General features: G+C 43.4%; 1 protein-coding gene across 1 annotated transcript in view; it reads left to right on the plus strand.

The window, feature by feature from the left end:
* TMEM233 (transmembrane protein 233) overlaps nucleotides 1–24,745 on the plus strand; it is a 38,135-nt gene extending 13,390 nt beyond the window's left edge. The window contains exons 2-3 of the mRNA XM_045457694.1: nucleotides 13,271–13,407; nucleotides 22,719–24,745. Coding sequence (XP_045313650.1) covers nucleotides 13,271–13,407; nucleotides 22,719–22,725 — 144 coding nt within the window. The 3' untranslated portion in view covers nucleotides 22,726–24,745. The remainder of the gene's footprint in view (nucleotides 1–13,270; nucleotides 13,408–22,718) is intronic.
* Nucleotides 24,746–24,845: the final 100 nt, after the last annotated feature.

Genomic DNA, 24,845 nt, shown 5'->3' on the forward strand with positions numbered 1-24,845 from the left:
CATGGGTCATGACTTCGTCGTGGGTCATGATATCGCAGTTTGTGAGTTCAAGCCCCATACCGGGCTCTGTGCTGACAGCTCGGAGCCTGGAGCCTGCTTCGGATTCTGTGTCTCCCCTTCTCTCTGCCCCTTCCCCGCTCATGCTCTGTCTCTGTCTCTCAATAATAAATAAACGTTAAAAAAAATAAAAAACAAATAAACAATAGCCCAGGCTTCATTGGTTCTTGGCCCTCCCTGCTAAGTCACCTCCCACAAATTTCCTTTCTTTATTTCTGAGAGGTGCTTCTCACATTCTCACACAAAACTGCAATGTGGTAACGGTTAACTCGTGCTGTTTCCAGCAGACATTGGGGTAACAGTCATATACCCTCAAGCTGCTTCTCAGCCCTGACATCATCTCTTGCCTGACACTACCAATTCTCTGGCCTCCGCCATTTGGTCCACTGGAGCCCTCAAGATACAAAAGCTCTGTCACCAGGCCTTGCTTCTTAAAAAAAAAAAAAAAATATATATATATATATATATATATATATATATATATATATACACAACTCAAGTGATTTTTATTCTACTCACAAGGTTGTGCAATCATTACCACTATTTAAATCCAATAAATTTTCATCACCCTCAAAGAAATCCCATAATCATTAGAAATCACTTGTCACACCTCTTTCCCCGAACCCCTAATCTACTTTCCGTATCCATGGATTTACCTATTCTAGACATTTCGTATAAATGGAATCATACGGGGGCGCCTGGGTGGCTCAGTCGGTTAACCATCCAACTCGATTTTGGCTCCGTTCGAGCCCACGTCAGGCTCTGGGCTGACAACGTGGAGCCTGCTGGGGATTCTCTCAGCCCTCCTCTTTGCCCCCTCCCCCACCCCTCCCCTGCACATGCACCTGTGCACTCTCTCTCTCTTTCAAAATAAATGAATACCTCTTTAAAAATAATAAAGATAAATGGAATCATGCATTATATGATCTTTTACGACTGTCTTCTTTCACTTAGCCTAACGTTTTCAAGGTTCATCCATGTTTTAGCACGTCAGTCCTTCTTTTTAAAGATAAGTAATATTTCATTGTATGATAAGACCATATTTTGTTTTTCCATTCAGTTGTTGATAGACTTTTGAGTTGACTCCATTTTTTGGCTATCCTAAATAACATTCCATGAACGTGCATGGACAAGTTTTTGTGTATGCCTGTTTTCACTTCTCTCGGGTGAGAAGTATATACTTGGGAGTGTAAGTGTGGAGTCATACAGTAACTCTATGGCGACTCTGAGAAACTGTCAGACTGTTTCCAAAGCAGCTATGCCATTTTACATTTTCACGCAGGAGGGTTCCAGTGTCTCCACATCCTCAGTAAAACTTGTCATTGTTTGTCTTTTTATTCCAGTCACCCTCCTGGGTATCTTGTGGTTTAGATTTGCAGCTCCCTAATGACTAATGATAGTGAGCATCTTCCCATGTGCTTATTGGCCATCTGTATATCTTGTTTGGAGAAATGTCTATTCAGATCCTTTGCCCAGGTCCTTTGTCCAATTTTAATTGTTTGTTTGAATTGTTGTTTGTTTACTATTGTTGAGTTGTAAGAGGTCTTTATATATTCTGGATGCAAGTCCCTTATCCCATATGTAATCTGCAATACTGTCTCCTCTGTAGTGGGTTGTCTGGTCCTTGTTTCTTTCACTTGCCTTGTGACCATTGGGGGGGTCTATGTGTTGCAAAGTTTTCAATGAAACAACTTTTTTTTTTTTTTTTTGCTCGGAGCCCCTCTCTCTCTCGTTTACTCCCCAACAAGAACTGGCAACAGATTCAAAGGCAGACACTTGTGGTTCAGGCTCTACAGTCAACTCCTAGGTTCGAATACCAGCCCCACCCCTTCATCTAACTTCTCGGGGCCTCGGTTTTCCCACCTATTCAACGGGATTGTTAATGCAGATCTCTCCGCATTGTTTTCAAGATTAAATGAGGTAACACCAGGCCCTTCATGCTCACTATTTCAATTAAGCCTCACAACCAGCCTGTGCTGTAGACATTATCACCCCCATTTTACAAGTGAGGAAAACAGACTCAGAGCCATCCACACAAGGCCTTATTTTCCTTTGATTTCAGCTACTACCCTATTAAAGATCCAAACATCTATTGTAAATATTGTCTGTAATAAAATGAGGCATAGCACAATTCACATACACATATACAAGGACGGGGGTGGTGGGGTCCATTTAAGTGAAAAACTGTCAGTGACTCTGGCTTCTGAAGTGAAAGCAGCTGAAATCCCTTCATAAGCATTTGACCTCAAGCCAAAAATTCCTCATTCTGGTCATTCAGACAGCAAACCCATGTCTGCTATCCCAAGGCAGAAGCCCACGCTTCAGGACTCTGACACAGAAGTTAGATGACTCAGTTTACCCTCTGTTCTGCCAGTACCAAAATGACTGGTTACCTTGGTCAGAAAGTTAAGTTAACCAACTGCTTCATTACAGTGTTTGGTTGCACTGTTTGTGTTATTTGTTTGCTTTTCTGTCAACCTGACCTCGTCGAAGAGAGTTAAGGAAATATTGTGTCCGGTCCTCCATCAGACACTGGAAAAGAATAATGAGTAAAAAGAGACATGGCGCCCACCCTCATGGAGCTCACAGTCAGATGGTGGAGTCAAACGCTCAATGAGTCAATAAGCAACAGAGTAAAATAACTGAGTCACTTAGATGCCATGAAGGAAAGAGACGAGGGCTGACTCAGCGTGTAGGTCAGGGGACCTAGTGAAGACGGAGTGACCTGACCTGAGAAGGCCGCCCTGAGGAAGCAGACATGAAAGCTGAGACGGGAAGAATGAGCAGGCACTGGCCCCATGAGACATCAAGGGAAGAGGGCTCCCAGCAGAAGAAATGACCAGGACAAAGACCAGGGGGCCGGAAAAAGGAAGGTGGGGAGCAAGGAGGAAGGTTCCAAGTGGGGCTGGAGAGGCAGGTGGATGTCAGACCCTGCAGGGCTCGGAAGACCATGATTAAGAATGTGCGTCTGTTCCAGGGCCATGGGGAGCCAAGGATGTGTTTCCAGCCAAGACCACTCGGCACTCCCATCCCATCCCCCCATACAAGTGACTTACGCTCTCTTCTCTTACGCATTATCAGACATCAAGAGCCTTCCAAAAAAGCTGCTTCCCACTGTGGTGTCACTGGCTGCTGGGGCTTCTCTGCTTACCTGTCCCAGGTAACAGAAATGTGCCTTCTATGCCCTACCAAGGGGAAGACACCTCTTGGTTTTTATGAGGTCTTTTTTTCTTAACAGTAGGCATAATCCTAAGAGGCCGCATTTGGGCAAGGGGAATATAAAGCATACTAAATAAAAGTAGAGCATATTAAATAAAGTATATTTAATAGCTCATTTGTTTTCATCTTTGTCAATCGGCATATGGCAAAATAATAATAACATCAATGTAATAGCTAATACTTACCGACTGACACGCTATTTCTCAAGCGCTGCTCGAAGCACTGCACGTGTATTAACTCATTTAATCCATAAGGACCAGGAAACCAAAATATAAACAAACAACTGACAATGTCTTCAATGGCTATTATTTTGTGTTTGGGGGCTAATTCTGTTTGAGGGTGAACGTGGGATTTCTGAGCACATTTGGTGGTAGACAAGAACAAAGAAAATGAAAAATTTTTCAAAATCTTTGACAGGGAGATCCATAGCACAGATTAGAGACATATTTGCCCTATTTTTTTTTTTTTTCCATCAGTGGCCAAGTTTTTATTAAATTAGAATCAAGTCAGCTACCTGAAGCCGGGTTATCAACAGTGTATTGAATCAAGCTCATAGGTTTTTGTGGACATAATGGCATAGTTATTGTAAGAGCTTTGTCAGTTAACTTATGGTCATTTGCTTAAGTCTGTAGCCCCCTTATAAAGTTGTCTTTGAATGTGGAAACATTATTTGCTTCCTTGTCTCTGAGTCTCAGTTTTCTCACCTGTAAAATGGGACATGAAATTTTTCACCCCCATGAAGGTCATTGTGAAGATTCAATTATGTGATGGCATAAACGGTCAGTCCAGGGTCTGGCATAAAATAGATACCTCGTGAATATTAACTATTATTTTACCATAATTCATTATTATTATAACTAACCTGGCCTCTGGTTTACCTCCAGCCTCTTATTTCTCTCCTTCCCCCTCCTTCCTTCACACTTACATTTCAGTCACACTGGGTTTTCTTGAGTACCTTCAACAAGAAAACTATTTCCTACCCCTGGACCTTTGCATGTGCTGTTTCCCCTGCCAGGCTTCTTCTTCCCCCACCCTCTTTTTGTAGGCCTGGCCCCTTCTCAAATCTTCACATGTCAGCCTACTGCCCCACCTCAGCAAAAGCTCCCTCCCTATACCCCATTTTTCTTGCCTCAGTAAGATTCTGTAATCATCATATTAGCCTGTTTACTTATTTTCAGTCTCCACCAGAATGTGAGCTCCATGTGGGTGGGGAGCACTGTCTGGCATATAGTTGGTGCTCAACAAGTAGCTTTTGAATGGATGGATGGATGTCCATCTACAACAGTGGTTCTCAACTCTTCCTAGAATAACCTGGGAAGCTTACAAAAAAGTAAGCTGGAGTCCCAGCGCCAGAGACCTTGATTCAATTGCTCTGGGAGGGGGCTTGGGCATAGGAATCTGTGAAGTCCCTTCAGGTAATTCTAAGGTCAGCTGGGGGCTGGGAACCACCAACATAGAATTTAAAAAGCATGACTTGAAGAGTTGCATCTCAGGCCTGCACAGCAGTTACCCCATAGGTGACATCATCTCATCTGGGATCATGCAGAATGTGTCAAGAGTTCTGCTCTAAGACCAGAGAGAAAGGACAAAGTGCTTTCCATATTTGTCTGGCTCAGGACAGTCGATCAGTTTTACCGTTTGACGTAAGGTGTCACAAATGTCTAGAACGTTGGCTCCCCTGGTGTTCAACTCCAGTTAGCAAAATTTATGGAGTTATACTGAGCCTCTCCTTCTTGCAAATGTGGACGCCAGGAGTCGTCTGAACCTTCTGACAGGCAGCCAGGAGTCCTGGCTGTGCAGCCTCACAACACAGTCTTGCTGGTCCCTGCTACGGTTTTTTTGAAGTTGGGCCTAGAAACAGTCACCCTCAATTCTGGTTCCTGACCAACTTTCCTTCCGTGGGTATTTGAGGATCAGGTGTCCATCCAGGGAAGGGATGTATAAATAAGCCTGAAATAACTTGATGCAGTGACTGTGACATCATTAGTATTTACTACAGGAGAAAGGAACTTGCCCACGTTTCTATCAAAGTGTGACCTTTGCCGGCTCGAGGCAGCTGACCAAGACCCGGATGCTGTCCTTAGGTTTTATAATAACTATTCCGTTCTCCCAGCATAAGCCCAAGCTTGGACAACAGAGCAAATGCCCTGCTGGGGACTCTCAAGAGCCTTATAAAATGTGCGGTGAGGCCTTCTTTGCTCTACGTCCTGAGAAAGTTTCATTTGCCTCACAGAGGAAAATAAAAACTGGAAGGAAACTAAAAGTCCTTCTTTTCAACATAATTTTCATGGTGAACAGAGATGACACCTTACCACCCAGCACCTGAAAATAAGGGTGGTTGGTTTAGGGAATCATGAGGTCTACAGCTCAGAAAGGAACCCCGGGCAACATCCCAGCACCACATACACAAGTTAGAAGACAACAGACACAGACACAGGGGAAGGATGTAATATGAGAGAATTTCTTTGAGTGTGGACACTCCAATCTACGTGAGACAAAACTTCACAGAGCTACACACAGAGCAAAACAGCAAAAACAACAAAACAACAAACCAAAACAAACAAAAACATCTCAGTTAATAGTATCATGCCAATGTCAGTTTCCTGGTTTTAACAAAGTGCTATGGTTACGTAAGATATCATCATTAGGAGAAACTTGGTGAAGCGTTTTCAGAACTCTTGGTACTATCTATAGTTTGCAACTTCTTACGAGCTTCAATCTATATCAAAATAGAAGTTATAATTTGGGGAAAAATGGACTGGAAGAAACTGGGGGAAAATTTTGCAATATATGTAACAGGTTAAGGTATATCATCTGCTGTGCTATTCAGTACAGTTGCCATTAGCCACATGTGACTATAGAGTATTTGAAATATGGGGCACCAAAGCTTTTAATGATATTATTTTGGATGTGTTGGGTTAAATCAAATATATATTATTAACTTCACCTATTTATTTTTAATTTTTTAATGTGGCTACTAGAAAATTCTAAGTTACATATATGGCTCCCATTATATTTCTATTGCACAGTGGTGATCTGTAATATATAAAAAGTTCTCACAAATCAATAAGCAAAAGACAAACCAATAGAAAACTGGATAAAGGATATAAGTACAAAATTCATCAAGAATAAATACAGGTGACCAATAAATATTTATTCATATAACAAGTATTTATTGATCTCCTATGCTTCAGGCACTGTATTGGTCACCAGAGAGAGGTTCTTTTTTAACGATTTTTTTTAAGTTTATTTATTTTGAGAGAGAAAAAGAGAGGCAGAGAGAGAATCCAAGCAGGCTCTGCACCATCAGCGCAGAGCGTGATGCAGGGCTCAAACTCACAAACCATGAGATCACAACCTGAGCCAAAGTCAAGAGTTGGGCACTTAATCAGCTGAGCCACCCAGGTGCCCCACCAGAGAGGGTTTTAATACACTGTTCTTAGAAAGTTTCTCTAAGAAGGTGACATTTCAGCAGAGGTCTGAAGGACATAAAGATAGCTCTACCTCACCATTAAACCAAAGAAATGTTATTTTGAGATTCTTTTTCACCTATCAGAGTGGCAAAAAAAAAAAAAAAAGATAAATAATGTTGGCAAGGATGTGAGGAACAATGCACTTAAATACTGTTAGTGGTGGTGTAAATTTGTCTAGCCTTTTTTTTTGCAAGGCAATTTGACTGTCTCTCCAAATGTAACCAAAGCTACCTTTTGATTCAGCAGTTCCATTCCTAGGAATCCATCCTAACTAAGGAGAGGCTCAAACGTGCACAAAACTCTATGAATAAGGATGTCTACTGAAGCATATTAAGTAATTGCAACAACCTCTAAGTAACTGAAATGTCTATGGGTGAGGTACAACCATGTAAGTGACAAAGCCACTAAAAAGAATGAGACAACTACACTGACAATTTTTCTGTAAGTTTGAAGCTATTTGAAAACAAAAAGTCACCTAAAAACAACAACAACAAAAAGTGCCGTGACAAATTAAGATATTCCCCCCCAAGGATGTAAGGATAATGCAACATTAAGAAATCCATCAATATAACTCACTATTTTTAAATCATGCCTGGAGAAAGAAAACAAGAATGAGACAGACCCAGAAGCACTAGCTTGGAAAGGTGCACACCCTATATTAGTGGGAAAATGCAAGTTGCGGAACAGGATAGTATAATATTATTCATATTTTTGGAATAAAGAGAAAACAAACAGACAAACTCTAAGAGTGTGTATGTGTGTGTGTGTGTACACACAGACTTTTATGTACATTATTAAAGTTAATTTCACCAATTTATTCTTATTTTTTTAATGTGGCAACTAGAAAATTTTAAATTACATATGAGGCTCCCATTATATTCCCATTGCACAATGTGGATCTACAATATGTAAAAAGTTCCCACAAATCAATAAGAAAAAGACAAACTAATAGAAAACTGGACTAATGACAGAAGCATAAAATTCATCAAGAAGAACTACATTTGACCAACAAACATTCACATACACACATCCACACTTTACCAAACTAGCTGTGTGACTCTGGGCAAATCACTTTAACTTCTCTGTGCCTCAACTTTCCCATTAGTAATATGGAAACAATAAGGCATCTACCTCACAGGCCTGTTATGAGGACAAATGAGATAATCCTAGAAAAATACTTAACACAGTGCCTAGCACATATAAATGCTCAATCAGTGTTACCTGTTATCATTATTATTTTGTCAAAGAAAGACTCAGAGGCCAAAACATTTAGAAAAGAAAAAAATTCACTTGGAAAGAAATGCAAGGGAGTCCACCTTCAAAAGGACCAGCTAGCCCAATAAAAAGCACAACACAAGTATTTAAAGAAAACAACTGCGAAACTGCCAAGGTAACCAAGTTTTACAATAATCTGTTCACGATTTAAAAATAAACAAATAAACAAAGCAAAATAGTATCTTTCTCAAGAGATTACAATATCCACAAAAGTGTGACCTCCATTTGGGCACCAACATCGCAAAAGACGGAGATGAAGTAGTCTTTGCCAAGATTTATGGGAAATACTCAAGGTTTCAATATTGGAGGGATGTAGGCTCAACAGACTGACCCTGTATTCTTGGTTTATCTCAGGGTACAAATTGCTATTTCTTTATCTTGACTGATAGACACGAGGTACTTAGTCATAATGGAAGCAAGAGAAAGTGTTAGCTTTCCTTTCATATTATTCGTGGGCAGGGGGTGGGAGGTGGGCTGAGCGAGGCGGGGGGGGGGGGGGGGGGGAGGAGGGAAGGCGGTGGATCTAGAAGCAAATGCACCAGACTGCAAACAATGGTTACCCCTGGGAAACAGGATGAGGAAAAGAACTTACTATTTACTGGCTGTTTCTGTAGCATTTGAATGCTTTACATGTTCACAAATTACATTTGTAATCTGTAAAGGAACTAATAAGATCATATAAATGTTAAGTATCTAAGTCATCCCCTGTTTCTTTCTAGTTCTTCCACAGCAGATGGGATAGTTTGCTTTCTAAGCTTTTCAGAAAAAGATTTATAAACCATGCATTTTCTCTACAACCCATCTCCACCTCTTCAGTCCATAGCATCTGCCAGGAGACCCTTAGTATGCAATTCCAAATTGGGAGACACAAAGAATGACAGCCAATGAATGGGGGAGGGAGGAACTAATTCCTTCTCGCTTCATTATTAGATCTCCACCTTGAACCCCAAGATTCCCAACCAGTGAGGTCCTTCAGAGTGAAATCTGGGAGTTCTAAAGCTGCCACGCTCATCTCTCCATATCCTAACATTTACCCAGCAGATATGCCATAGACAGCCCCTTCCTCAAGGACCAGAGGAGGAAACAGATTCATAAGAGAACTCATGGCGGGGGTGGGGAGGGGGGGGGCAGTGGAAGGAGAATCCATAGCTAATACTGAAAGAGGCTTTCATCTGTCTTTCAAGCCAACCAAGGCCTCAATTCTAGACGACTCAGCACCTCCCTTAGGAGCCCCGGCAACATGGTGGTTTGCAGAGAGGAGGGTCACATACAAGATGCCAGAGTGGCAGCAGGTGATGAAGGTTGAACAAGACTCACTCATGGCTTGCACCCAAATCTCCCTCAGCCAGGTCACCAGCCTGGCTCTGCTGACCTGTAGCAAACAACTCATGTGGCTCGGGAAGCTTCCATTGCTCAGGGGCAATGCACAGATATATAGATGTACCCCTCAGTATGGCACAGGCTTACTGTTCTTCCCACTTGAGAACATGGAACTGGTGTTTTCATCCAAACAGCCAGGAGTTGACAATATTCGGGGAGGGAGGAGTCTCCCTATATTTTCCCTCTGATTACATCAACACCAGTGTGTTGCCCTAACTAAGTGCATCTCAGAACTCGGTTTTCCAAAGCAACACAACAGGATAATGATCAATTTAAGAGCATTTTTGAATGTGCGTAATTTTACACTGGATTGCAAAAAAACATAATTTTAAAAAAATGAACTGGATTGTGGGGTCTAACATTCTACACATTGACTTTGATCTGAAGACTACAAAACAAAGTTCCTGGGGTGCCTGGGTGGCTCAGTCGGTTAAGCATCCAACTCTTGATTTCGGCTCAGGCCATGATCTCATGGTTTGTGACTTTGATCCCCACATCAGGCTCTGCACAGATGGTGCACAGCCTCCTTGGGATTCTTGCTTTCCTCTCTATCTGCCCCTCTTCTGCTCTCTCTCTCTCAAAAAATAAACAACAACAAAAAAAAAAAACCCAAAGTTCCTCAAACCTAGGTCCTCAGAGATTCTGCTCCAGCAAGAGGCAGACCCTGATCATCTATAATTCTGATAAGTACCCCAGATGATTCTACTGTACCCCAAAGATCTTAGTGTTGGAGGAAGAACAAGATAGACAGTGGCAATTCACAGTAAAAGCTAACATTTATTGAGTATATACTATGTGCTGGGGCAATGCTAACTACTACTATTAAGTCGTTGGCTCCTCTATTGTGAAGGAGATGCTTTTACCATTGCCCCCAATTTACAGATGAGAACTATACAGATGTATCAACCTTAGAAGGTTGATAACTTCCTCTAATTCTCACAGCGACTAACACATGGAATTTGAACTCAGCTCTCTCTGGACTTAGAGCCCATGCTCTATTATGTGCTTCCTTGGGATAAATCTTTTTTTTTTTTTTTTTTATGTTTATTTTTGAGAGAGAGAGTGTGAGCAGGGGAGGACAGAGAGAGAATGGGAGAGAGGCTCTGAAGCAGGCTCTGCACTGATAACGGACAGCACAATGCAGGTCTAGAACTCATGAACTGTGAGACCATGACCTGAGCCAAAGCTGGATGCTCAACCAACTGAGCCACCCAGGTGCCCCTGGGATAAATCATAAGGTGGTGGGCACCTTGACCTTGTAGGGCATTAAGGACAGCTGCCTAGACCAAAGGTTTTCAATTCTAAGAATCTTAAAAAAAAATTCTGCAGCAACAGCCCAAGTGTCCATCAACACATGAATAAATGAACAAGATGTGATATTATACAGACAGTGGAATGTTATTCAGCCTTAAAAAGGAAGGGGATTCTAACCCATGCTACAACAGGGCTGAACCTTGAGGACACTGCTTAATGAAATAAGCCAGGCACAGAAGGACAAATATTGTATGATTCCACTTATGTGAGGTACCTAGAGTGGTCCAATCCATAAAGACAGCAAGCAGAATGGCAGTTGCCAGGGGAGGGGCTGGGGGTGGAAGAATGGAGGGTTTAATGGGTACAGAATTTCACTTTGGGATGACGGATGGTGGCGATGGTCACAAAACCACTTCAGTGACTGCCACTTAATGCAACTGAACCCACACTTAAAAATAGTTAAAATGGTAAATTTTATGTTATATGTATTTTACCAATTTTTTTTTTTTTTTTTTTTAGAAAACTGGTATTTGGTCCCCATACCAATTAAATCTGAATCTTTTCAGGACATCTATCTGTTTTTAAAACAAAGAGGGGCACCTGGACGGCTCAGTTGGTTAAGCATCCGACTTCAGCTCAGGTCATGATCTCGTGGCTCACGGGTTTGAGTCCCGCGTCGGGCTCTGTGCTGGCAGCTCAGGGCCCGGAGCCTGCTTCGGATTCTGTGTCTCCCTCTCTCTCTGCCCTTCCCCTCCTCACACTCTGTCTGTCTGTCTGTCTCTCTCTCTCTCAAAAATATATAAATATTAAAACTAATAATAAAACAAACAAAAATTACTAGCCACATGTTCGTAGTAAATACTCAGGGTTGAGCACTCCAGAATTCCGGTGCTCATGCTGTTGGAAGTTCTGGATATCATTGCAGGTTCCTGCCTTCCCCTTCACACCAGTCTTTTGAGCAAGCCCCATCACTGCCGAGGCCCCCTTCACTGCTGAGGCCCCCAGCTTGTTGCTAAGGTGGCCAGAATCCAAGAATTAATGCAAGGTTCTGGAAGTGGAAAGCTCGGTGTTCTACTGGGTGTTTCCCTGGCTTGTAATGGTCTACATGTGCTTCATCCCCCTTAAAAGTCCAAGAAGAGGAACAATCTATCACTGAAGTGCGGCGATTTTGGGATGAAGAACAGAGGTTTCTACTGAAATCTGCAATTCACCACACTGATCAACCTCCATCTGTAACTCATGAATACTTATTTCCAGACTTCTTTGAGCTGCAGCAGAACTTTTGAGGGGATTGTCAGCAGTAGGAGTTATGATAAGGAGGGTTTATTAGAGGACTGTTCAGCTGCCCTGGCCATCAGCCCAGCAGCAAACATTCTCTGAGCACCTCCACTTTGCCCTCCAACGAACTCATATTCTGCAGGGAAATGGATATACATCTCTCACCCACTAGCCAATACCTATTTCTTGAACTCCTACCATGTACCAGACACTGCTCAAAGTACTAGCAACTAAGGTGATATTTAAAATATTCAGCAAGTATTTAAATACGCAACTAAATATTCAATCAGGATGGGGCCAACTGGTAACCCTGAAGTTGCTGGATCATGGGGAAGTCTGCGGGGAGTCAAAGGTGTGAGGGCCACGCACGATGGCTGGGGGGCCAGGAGGGGAGGGGTAACTGCTATTTACCAGCCAACCAGAAGTAGTTCAGTATTTTACCAGCTGGGAAAGCCATATGAGTAGGTACGAGTTGAATGACAGCTTGGCTTGGGGATAGAGGTGAACAGTTCAGCCAAGATCCCTGACCTCACGGATTGAACTTCTAGTGCAGGAGAGGTGAACTTTTTCTGTAATGGACCAAACAGTAAGTATGGTCTCTGATCCACTACCCAGCTCTGTCGTAGCATAAAAGCAGCCACAGATAAACAAATGAGTGTATAGTAAAACAAATGAGTGTAGTGAACAAATGAGTGTGGCTGTGTGCCCAACAAACTTAATTTATAAAAAAAATCAGCAGACTGGGGGCACGTGGGTGGCTCAGTCGGTTAAGTGTCTGACTTCGGCTCAGGTCATGATCTCAAAGTTCATGAGTTTGAGCCCTGTGTCAGGCTCTGTGCAAACAGCTCAGAGCCTGGAGCCTGCTTCAGATTCTGGGTCTTCCTCTCTCTCTGCCCCTCCTCTGCTCATGCTCTGTCTCTCTCTGTCTCTCTCTCTTAAAAATAAGCATTAAAAAAGCAACAGTAGGCTGGACTTGGCCTATGGGCCAGAGTTTGCAAACCCCATTCTGTTGGACGAGACATGCATACCTGTACATTAGACAAATATTTATCAAGAATCTTCTACAGGACAAATATGGCACAAGGCACTGGTACAGTGTGCTGAACACCAGATAGTGGTCCCTGCCCACATAGCACTTCTACTCTAATAGGAGAGTCCCAATCAATCATTTTAATGTGCTATGGTAAATGCTAAGATGAAAATAATCAGCAAGGGGAAGTAAGTCAGCCCAGGGAGGGCTTCCTGGAGGAGGCGATGATCAGATCAGCCTGAGAAACACATGTCTTTCCTTGTGGGTTGTCGGTCATCACCAGCTCTTCCCTTGTGTCCCCCAGTCTCTGAACAGCTACAACGATGGAGACATCGAAGGATCCAAGCGGCTTGGGAGGAATGCCAAGTGGGTGGCCATCGCCTCCATCATTATTGGCCTTCTGATCATCGGTATTTCTTGTGCAGTTCACTTCACAAGGAAGTAAGTAGGCTCTCTGAATCTGTCCCAGTGTAAAATGCCTTCTCCCGAACGCCCGTTGGAATCTGCTAGGACAGGTTAGGTTATGTTCTGGTAGCAAACGATGCCAACGAAAAAGAGTTTTCGTTTTCATTTCACTGGTGTTATACAAACCATGTCGTTTTGTGGACAGTCTCTCCCCTGCTCAGTCACTCAGTGTCCAGGCTATCCAAAACTCCACCATCTTCCAGCTGCTCTGTGTAGAACAGGGGTCAACAAAACTTTTCTATAAAGGGCCAGAGGGTAAATATTGTAGGCCTCTGTCACCATCTCAGTCGTGACTACTTAACTGCCACTGCAGCACAAAAGCAGCCATATGCAATATGCAAATGAATGAGTATGGCTGTGTTCAATAAAACTTTATTTACAAAAATTGGTATCTGGCCCATGGGCCATAGTTTTCCCATCTCTGAGAGACGAGAGAGGAAGACCGGAGAATCCCACATGGATTTTCACTGCCTCAGTCCCTTCCTCTGCCTTACCATCTGATCTGCTGAATGATTTCATGATTTTGACTCAACTAGCCGACCTGTTCTTACTGTAAGAGCAGAAGGGTTCCACATATTTTTGGTATTGCCAACGTGCTCTCGTCTCACAAAGAGATGGATGCTGTTGCTGTTTCTCTCTGGATTTGGACACATTTATCCTGATTTCTCTAACCAGCTCAGATGGGCTCCATCTGCTAGAATCAATGACACTTTCCGTCAGAGGCTTGACAGGGGCAAGGTCGTGCAATGGACAATCAAGACCTGGAAATGACAAGCCCAGATCCATCTCTGCCTCACTGTGTAGCTCCTGGCAAGGCAGATAAGGACTCTGAGAAATCTTCTAGCTCTTCCCCCAGAGCAGGGGGTTAGCCACTCCCCCGCCCGACACCATGTCCCTCAAGCTGAGAAGGTCAGCCTCTTTGAGTTGGTTTCAGAAAAGGCTCACCTGGTGGGCAAGGGAGGACGCAGACACCCATCAGCCTGTCAAATCAGCCAACCCAACCTTGGCAGTCAAGAGGGTAGTCCATGTCAACTTCCTATCAGAGGAGCCAGACCCAGGAACAATCAGGGCGGCTGAATGGAGGGGAAGATGGGAAAACAGGAAGTGTCACGGGGGGGGGGGGGGAGGGGGGGGAATAGATGGCTTTGACCAAAGAGAGGAAAAAGGGACACTAAAACATCAAAGGAAGTTTCTTGCCTGCAAGATGAAAATGGATGGTGTTGGTCTATGAAGAAGATGGGTAGAGAATAGATGTGCACACACCAACTTTATCCTTTAAGGAAGGCATAATGTGCTCATGTGTGAGTACGGGGCTGTGGGGTGTGGGGCCAATGGTGCCGGTTTGGCAACAGACTGCCTTGGCGCAGTTTCCCCCTCTGCCACTTACCTACTGTGAGACTGACGGTCAGCCAAGCGCTTAACCTCAGTTTCTTCTGTAAAATGAGGATTATAGTAGTATAATCCACTTAAGAAGGCTATTGTGAAGGTTAATTAGATGACCCACAGCATGTGTATAGCATGATGTCTGTTCCTTAGTTGGTGCACAAAAATTGCAGACCATTCGGGGCACTTGGGTGGCTCAGTCGGTTAAGCGTCCATCTCTTGGTTTTGGCTCAGGTCATGATCTCACAGTTTGTGAGATTGAGCCCCATGTCGAGCTCTCACTAACAGTGCAGAGCCTGCTTGGGATTCTCTTCCCTCTCTCTCTGCCCCTCCCCTTCTCTTGTTCTTTCTCTCTCAAAATAAATAAATAAACTTAAATACATATATAAATGCAGGGGCGCCTGGGTGGCTAAGTCAGTTGAGCATCCGACTTTGGCTCAGGTCATGATCTCACAGCTTGTGGGTTTAAGTCCCGTATGGGGCTCTGTGCTGACAGCTCAGAGCCTGGAGCCTCCTTCAGATTCTCTGTCTCCTTCTCTGCCCCACCCCTGCTCACGCTCTCTCTCTCTCTTTCAAAAATAAATAAACATTAAAAACATTTTTTATAAAGTTTATATTTATTTTTGAGAGAGAGAGAGAGAGAGAGAGACTGAGTGTGAGCAGAGGAGGGGCAGAGAGAGAGAGACACAGAATCTGAAGCAGGCTCCAGGCTCTGAGCTGTCAGCACAGAGCCCGATGTGGGGCTTGAACCCATGAACCGTGAGATCATGACCTGAGCCAAAGTCGGATGCTTAACCGACTGAGCCACGCAGGTGCCCCAACATTAAAATGTATGTGTATATGTATATATATATATACATATATATGCAAACCATTTACTAATCCTATTATTACTGCTGTTATCAACATGGCTGGGAGAGGACTTCAGAATTTAAGATGCTACCAAATAGAGCTCATGGCTTTGCACTCATGAGCTAATTTCAAAGGACAGTGTTCCAGGGGAAAAAGGCCAAGTCTTGGCCTAACTCCTGGGAACTTGTGAAAATACATACTGCCCAGATCAGTGTTGAGCTGGGTTATAATAATAGCAGCCGACACTGACATAGAACTTAATAGGCCAGCTACTGTCTAAGCTCTTACATGAATTAATCCCTGTTGAATCCCCACACAACCTCCCCACTTTGCAGATAAGAAAACTGAGACTCAGAGAAGAGAAATAACTTGCCTGATGTCTCACAGCTACTTAGAGATAAAGGCAGGGTTTAACCTGGGATAATCTGGCTCTGAAAGCTGTGTTCTTTTTTTCTTTTTAAACGTTTGCTTATTTTTGAGAGAGAGACACACACAAAGTGTGAACAGGGGAGGGGCAGAGAGAGAGGGAAACAGAGTAACCGAAGCAGGCTCTGCACTGTCAGCACAGAGCCCGGTGTGGGGCTCAAACTCACATACTGTGAGATCATGACCCAAGCCGAGGTCGGATGCTTAACCGACTGAGCCACCCAGGTGCCCTGAAAGCTGTGTTCTTAACCACAGTGCCACACTGCCTCTAAGCCAATAGCTAGTATACTCAGTAACAAAACCAGGAGATAGCACTCGACTTGTGGCTAGCTCCAGAGCTGATTTATATGGGGGTGGTATGCTGAGGTTTCAACCTACAAAGAGCAAACAAAAAGCAAACAAACAAACAAACAAAAACCTGTGATGAGACAGGACCAAGGGTAGCAAAATCAAAACACTGCAGGAAGGAAGCAGGAAGCACTGCAAGGAACACGCATGAATGTTCCCAGTTACAGAATAATACGAGTGGTGGGGACTGTGGTGTTCGAGAGCACAGTCCAGCTGATTGTTACCACTTGGAATGCAGACCCCGTGGAGCCCATTTTTCAAAAGATATTAGAAAGCTAGGTTTTCATTTCGACTCTCCTGTTTTTTAGATGTTGACAACCAATTCACATTATGTAAACACACGGTGAGGGCCAAAAACAAAGCAAGACGAAAAAACATACAAAAACCACATCTCCAGCCTGGACATCATCTGCTTTGCAGTCTCTGGTAGACAATGTGGCTTTCAAAGATCAGTTTGCCCATTAGATACCATCCAAGCAGTCCTACAAGGGACACAGAAGTCTTCACATATGGGGACTTTCTCCATTCTTAATATAAATATTTCTATCCGGAGATGAAGCATCGACCCGTATATGCTTGTGATTGAGAGTTTGTTAGCAGTGGTTCCTAAGAAACAGTGTTTCACTGTGTTTGGAGCCTGGACTTCAGTCCTGGCTTTACTAGGATACAAATCCTACTTCAACTACATAGACCACCCTGGCAAGTTACTCTCTCAGCCTCAATTTCCCTATCCATAAAGTAAGGATAGAATTACTTCCCATCTGTATGGTCAGGTTCCTTTCAGATACCTTTCCCTCCATGTTATCAGAGAAAACAAAAATATCTTCCAGAGTTAGAATCCCAAGGAGAAACTCAAATATAAAGGCTTTGTGTGCGTGTATGTGTGTGTGTGTGCGCGCATGTGTGTGTGTGTAGGAAAGAAACTAGCCCTTAGAGAATGAAATCAATTCTATCTTCCATTAAGACCAATAACGGGCCAATTTCTCAGTAATCCTTTGAAATAAAATTTCCCAGCCCTAGGAGGAATTGAGTGGCAATGTGGAATTACTAAGACAGAGGTTTCTAACTTTGAGCTGTATGCAAGTTACCTGGGGAAGTTTAAAAGAAGTTGGTATCAGGGCCCCATCTCAAAAGATTCCAAGTCGCTAAGTCAGAAGTGAGGCTCAAGAATCTGCATTTTCCAGCTCCCCATTCCTACCCTGGGGTTTAGACACAGGTGGTCGGCTCAACCCTCTTTGCCAAACGTCCTCCCTCCCAAACCCAGAAGGAAGAATGCGCTAACAGAAGCTGGCCTTTAACAGAGTGGCCAGTTTTCATTTACATCAGCAAAGTCATCATCCTAAACGTGTCGTATCTCATTCATTGCCAAGGAGGGGAGTCAAGTTACCCCCAAGGAGAGTACCCACAGGAAGTCTCTTTTGTAACAATCCTCAAGGCAGCACTGAGGGGTTCTGGGGAAGTCTGACTTTAGAGGAGCCCAAGCCTGGATAGGAGACAAAAAGCCTTGAATAGGTGACTTTTCTGATTCTCATTCAAAAACTGTCTGAAATAAACAGACAGTTTAAAAACTGTCAAATCCTGCCTTAAAAAAAAATTACTCTTTATCCTTATCAACAACACAGAAACTAATCCCGAAGTCCTGACCTTTTAAAAAATTACTACGTGTCCTTATCGAGAGAATTGTAACCAATCCCTTCCCTCCCAAATGATGGAAATCCCAGGTGGATAAACTTGGGTCATAAGAGTCTTTACCCAAACTCAGAAAAAGGTCTCTTTCAATAGGATATCCATGTAAGCCATGTGGCAGTTAAAGAGAGATTTGGGACATCAAATCCACAAAAACTGGGAATCACTGACACTAAAATATTCAACAGCTTGGGACAGAATGTGGCACTCTCAGAAGAGAACTATTCTGGGGGCGCCTGGGTGGCTCAGTCGGTTAAGTGGCCGACTTCGGCTCAGGTCACGATCTCGCGGTCCGTGAGTTCGAGCCCCGCGTCGGGCTCTGTGCTGACAGCTCAGAGCCTGGAGCCTGTTTCAGATTCTGTGTCTCCCTCTCTCTCTGCCCTGTTCATGCTCTGTCTCTCTCTGTCTCAAAAATAAATAAACATTAAAAAAAAAATTTAAAAAAAAAAAAAGAAGAGAACTATTCTGGTGCAAACAGAATCAGAAACTTGCAGGCTCTCACAGTCAGAAAATTCTCTGCTCTCCAGCTGCTAGGGAAAGGGGAGAAATGAATCGCACAGAGCTGAAAAATTTAAATGTTGCTGCAGTCTATTTATCAATCGAATCGTTCAAGTCCCCAGCCTAAATCAACCTGTCTGCAGGCTTTTACTTTCTGCTGGTGCCTTGAGGATTCGAGCAAAGTGAGGTTATTCCAATCGTGTTTCTCAAAGTCTCGGAGTCACCTGTGACAAATTCAGCTGGGATGTTTGTGAAAATGCAGATTCGTGGCCTCTAATCAAGACCCTGAGTGGTCCTGAAAGATGCATTATCACAAGCAATCCCCCCAAAAATAGTTCTAAGCATTCCAAAGTTGCAGAAACACTGTTCTAGGGCTTTGCATCTGATGGAAGAACACTCTTGCCTGTGTATGAATATGTGCCACAAAACAAGATGTTTTTTACATCTCGAAGACACATCTGCTGCTTCGTCCCTACTCCCCAGTGCACTTTACACACCTCCCAAGTTTGTTCTTCCCTCTCTCCTCATGATCAGGCTCATGGTCACATATCTGATGCCCTGCAGAATTCAGTGGAATTTCCTTAGCTGCAAAAACAGTTGACTGTGACAAAGCTTGCGTATAAAGCAGACAAGTGTCCCACCAGAAATATGACAAATGATATTCAGGAAGGTCTCACCTTACTGAGGGGTGAAGTTCGAACATCAGGGCATCAGGTGAGCTTTGAGTATAATCAAAATTCATCTTGGAAGCATCTACGGTGGGGGGATGCCCTATTAGGGATTCACACCCGCCCTGTATCCTGGTCAGCCCGATAGACCCAGTGTTTCCACCGGTGTTGGAAGAGATGACATTCCTTGGCTTGAACACCAGCTGAAATAGTTGGCATGGCATATGTTCAACACTGGAACCACGCCCCAAAGTCACACAGAAGGAATAGGAGTCACATTCCCACCCATCCTCATGACCATTGTACACGGTGATGGCCAGAATCTCCAGCTCCATTTAAAGAGTTGCTTTTTTCTTTTTGAAAAACATGTATGGTTCATTCACCACACACACACGTTCATTCACACGTACAATGCCACTCCACTGAATTTATGACTCTGGACGGCTGTGTAGGCATCTAAATAGCCAGGCAGGGCCCTACCATGTATTAAAATTGCTTGTTTGTCATTCTTAGCAATAAAAGCCTTCATGTTCCAAAGTTTTCATTCAGGAAGAACTTGGCCTCCTAAGTAGATTAAGGATCCCATGTGTCTTCCATTAGCAGACACAAAGTTAGCAAATATTAAGCCATTATGCACTGGTAAAGCTTATGGCTTATAAATAAACCGGAATGAGTCCTTTCCTGGCCTCAAAATATCCTTCATTGCATTAGGATTGGAAATAAGCATATGTGTCAAGGCAGGAAAGAAGCAAAAAGTTGGCCTTTTTGCAAAAACATAAAAGCAAATTCATCTTCTTTTCTATATTACTGGTTGGAGTAAAACTTCCTGGGGATTGGTTTCCACAGACGTGTCTGCAGAGAATTTTGGTGATTCCATTATGAAAAATGGGGAACATTACCTATTCCCAAAAGGTCAGAAGGGCCTTTCTTTGTTGGTTCACATAAGCTGAAGTCAAGACAAATCACACCTAAGTCGTCATCAACAATGGAAAGACTGTGGCTTTGAAAAGGATATAAACTTGTGGACTTTGACAAATAAATCAAAATAGCCGTTAAAAAGATGTTCAACCAGTGACCAGAGCAACAACAGAATACTGGGGTCTTTTGACTGTCAGATTGAAACAATTAAAAAGATGGATAATATCAAGGTTGGCGAGAGTATGAAGAATTGGATACAAAACAACACTGTTGGTGGAGGAGTAAACTGAGTCTTTGGAAGGTCAACTTGAATACATCTATTAAACTTGAAAATCCATGTGCCCACCCACTCAGCAATTCTATTTCTGAGTATCCTCCCTAGATACAAGTGTACAAATAGGCACGTGAAACAGTAGCTCTCTTCCCTGGTTGCACATTAGCGTCACCTGGGGAGCTTTAAAAACTAACAATGCCCAGGGCCTACCCTGGATCAGTTACATTAGAATCTCCAGTGATAGGACCAAGCATTCATAGGTTTTAGGGCTCTCCAGATGACTCTAACGCAGCCAGGATGTGCAGTGATGTTCACCGCAGCTGGGAAACCATGAAACAACCTAAATGGCCATGGGTGGGAAAACGATTAAGTACCCAGTGGTTTATTCATAGGACGGGATACCACACCACAGTTTAAATATACATCGTCCTGGGGCGCCTGGGTGGCGCAGTCGGTTAAGCGTCCGACTTCAGCCAGGTCACGATCTCGCGGTCCGTGAGTTCGAGCCCCGCGTCAGGCTCTGGGCTGATGGCTCAGAGCCTGGAGCCTGCTTCCGATTCTGTGTCTCCCTCTCTCTCTGCCCCTCCCCCGTTCATGCTCTGTCTCTCTCTGTCCCAAAAATAAACGTTGAAAAAAAAAAAAAATTAAAAAAAAAAAAAAAAAATAAATAAATATACATCGTCCGTCTCCCATACTATGGCTTTAGAAGGCCCCACATGATCTCGCTGCTGCCTCTCTTTATCTCCCAGCACATTGCCCCCTCACTCCTCCACTTCAGCTATACTGAATTCCCCTCTCTTCTTTGAGCAATGCAAGTATGCTCCTGCCACAGGGCCTTTGCACTTGCTGGTCCCTCTACCCAGAATTTTCTTCCTCCTGATATCCAAGTGGCTTGTTCCCATCTATCCTTGAGACGCTTGGTCACCTGTTAGCAGAGCGGTTACCCCTGACCAACTTCTCTAAAATAGCACCCACAGCCCCACCCTTATTACCTTGGTCCTCTTATTCCAACTTTACTTTTCTTCCTAGTACTTACTACTCCTTGCAAAACTGACTGTATAATATATAATTATGTGTAACTTATTATATTGACATAAAATTATACATTTTATATATTAATATGCATATAATCATACACTTTCATGGTCTATTTTCTCCTAGTAGGATGAAGACTCCAAAAACATTCTTTTTTATTTGAGAGAGAGAGAGAGAGCGCAAGCAGGGTAGAAGGGCAGAGGGAGGGGAAAAGAGAATCCTAATCCTAAGCAGGCTCCACACTCAGGGTAGATCCCAGTGTGGGGCCCCAATCCCACGACCCTGGGATCATGACCTGATCTGAAATCAAGACTCAAGACATTCAACCAACTGAGCCACACAGGCGCCCCAAAAACATTTTCACTTCTGTCATTGCCCATAATAATAGAGCATAACATTTTACGGTTCTTCCTTTGAAGCTAAACTGTTGGGGTTTGAATCCAGGTTCTGCCTCTAAGTAGCTGTGTGCTCTTGAGCATGTCTTTTAACCAGTCTGTGCCTCAGTTTTCTCATCTGTAAAGTGGGGATAAAACAGCACCTAGCTCACAGGACTGGGAAGATTCAATTGTGTAAAGCACAATGCCTGACACACGGTACTCACTATGTAACTGCTGGGCACTGTCATCACCAACACCTAGAGCAGGGCCTGGCGTGTAAATATTTATTGAGTAAATTAATGAATGAATATGTGTGTGTGTGTGTGTAACCCATATCTTACGTATATATGATACATACGTATCATATATAGATAGATCATTATCCCATGTATATAAACACACACAAGATGAATTTCTAAGTGCATGCTTGCAGATTTAAATGTAGAGAAAATCACCTGGAAGATGCACACAAAATGCTAAACAGTGCTGCTAACCTTTTAGGAGGAGAATGAGGTTCAGAAATGCTCACAAAGCAGTTTGCTGCATCTGTATCATTTGTGGGTCGGATTTTTTTCTGTTTTTTGTGGGTGGTGGTGGTGGTTGTTGTTGTTGTTGTTGTTTGCATGGGCCAAGTGTAAAATCAAATATGTTTCAGATGTGACATTTCTCCAAAGGAAGCCAGTGCTTATGCAGATATGCTGGCCCAGGTCTGCACTTGTTTAATCAAGGCTGATCCCTACAGAGAACGGAAGCCCTTGGCTGGAGAAGGCCCAGGCCTGCTCTCTCTCTCACTCTTTCTCACCGTCTGTGTGTACCCCACAGAGCCTGAGCGGCCAGCAGTCAGCCGTGAGCATGGAGGACGGACCTCATCCACACACACCCCACCGGAGTTTCTGAGGAATGGACCCTTGACTTCAGACTGTGAGATCTTTTCCTCCAGGACTCTCCAGAGGCAGGTCCCTGGCAAATGAACTTAAAAAAGAAAAAAAAAAAAAAGAAAGGAAGGAAAAAAAGTCCAAAATTAAGGAAAACCAAGCAGCACAGACAGATCAGCCATCACAGATTTTTTTTTTTTTTTAAACAAAAAGAAAAACTCAAGTGTCACTGTCTGAGTTTAGTGAAGGCCTCTGTGTCCATCCATGCCTCTTCTGCAGAGATGAGCCTCAGGATATCTCAGTACTTCCACATGGGGGCTGGGGGTCTACATGTGGGGGGAGAGGGAGGTCCTAGAGGCTGGCGTCCGCCAAGTCGAGCGCAAACATTTGCAGCATGTTTAAAGTTGACAACGGAGCTGAATCTGTGCTTTTTGTCCCCTTTTAATTTTACATGTCATAGCTAGTGGGTCCCCCTCCATCAGTTGCTCCCTGCCACAGCCCCCAGAGTCCCCACATCACGCACCAAAGAAAACAAATGAAGGGTCTTTCTGGCCTTTTGTCCCGACCTCAATATTCCGATGGTCCTCTCCCTTGCTTGTACCCACCGCTGCTCACCTCACTTTTCACTTCAAGACTCTGAGACTGTACTTAGTGATCAATTCTAGGTACAGGAGCACCTTCCCCATCCCAGTGTTGGGGATAAACTGGCTGTTTACGGAATGTGCTTTATTCAAACCATCCCCCCCCCCCCACTCTTTTTTAGCAAGTCTCAGGCAAGATCTTTGATTTTCCTGGATGCCTACCTGGAAATACCACCCACTGTATTTCTTTTCTGTCAAACGTAACCCCTTCAGGTGTGAGTGTACTGGCTTAATGATGCCATTATTCTGCCTGCCAGAACTTGCCAACCCAGTGTTTCTCAGATGCAGGGCAAACCACTGGCGGTACACAAAGATCATTTTTAAGTTGTTTATAGACATAACATTAAGTGATGCAAATCACAAAGTATGTTTCCCCTTTTCTATTCTTTCTCAACGGCAAAGAGAAAGCTTCTGTTTAGTGCTCACGGGTCCTTAACACCTTTTCTGTTACTTTGGCTCTTTTCCCTTCTTCATAAAGGAAGAGCAGGCCTCAGGTTCAAAGTCTTCTGTCTAGATAGAATTTAATAGCAGAGTCCTGTTTTCGTTGTATTTCTTAATTACCTTCCATTTACAGTTTCCCCTTAGGGACGTGATACGTTGTTTCTATTCAAATAAATTTACTTAAGAAACCTAAGTGGACTCAAAGAAAATATCAAGGGATTAACACAACAGGTGATATGTACATGTGGCAAAAGTAACTTCAAGAACTACTATCAGAAATACAGTGGTAATGAACTTTCCTAAGCAAGAGAAAAGGCAGCTTATTCTGAGTGAATGAACAAGAGGCCGAGAATTAAAACACCTGTGTCCCAAGGCCTTTTTTGCCACTCACAGGCTATGCAAGCTGATTTTTAGGAGAGTTTCTTAGCCTCTCTGTGCCTCGAATTTCTTCATCTGGAAAATGGAAATGAGAATACCTGTCTACATACCTCAGAGTGTTGTTAACAAGAATTAATCGCCATAATAGATGTGAATGCCCCTGGAGGGAGATTCTAAGTGCTATACAAATACAAAGCAGTGTTCTTAGATTATTATGAATCTCAGGCATTTGTTAAAATCCTGGACCCCAGCAAAAAATAAACGTTGATGGGCATCAGATTCCACCTGTCATCTCAGCCGGATGTCTGTCATGAGCCAGCACTTGTCCCAGGAGGAAACTGAATCAGGGCCACGAATTCTCAGCACGCAGAGATCCTAACGTCATTCCAGTATATTGGATCCTGATTTCTGTTTCAGACATCTTGTTTCTTGTTTGTTTGTGTTTGGGTCCCTGATCTTTTACCCAAATCAAATGAAAAGTGTTGCTGAGAGGCAGAATAAAAATGGTTTTAAGCAAGCCTGTTTTCCATGGTGTATAAAGTTGTGTTTTCTCGGGGTTCCCAACCTTCTAGAGGGAATGGGCTCCTGGATCCCAGTCTAAGCCTGTAGGGAAG

This window comes from Leopardus geoffroyi, chromosome D3 (assembly GCF_018350155.1).
Source record: "Leopardus geoffroyi isolate Oge1 chromosome D3, O.geoffroyi_Oge1_pat1.0, whole genome shotgun sequence".
In the NCBI taxonomy this organism is placed as follows: domain Eukaryota; kingdom Metazoa; phylum Chordata; class Mammalia; order Carnivora; family Felidae; genus Leopardus; species Leopardus geoffroyi.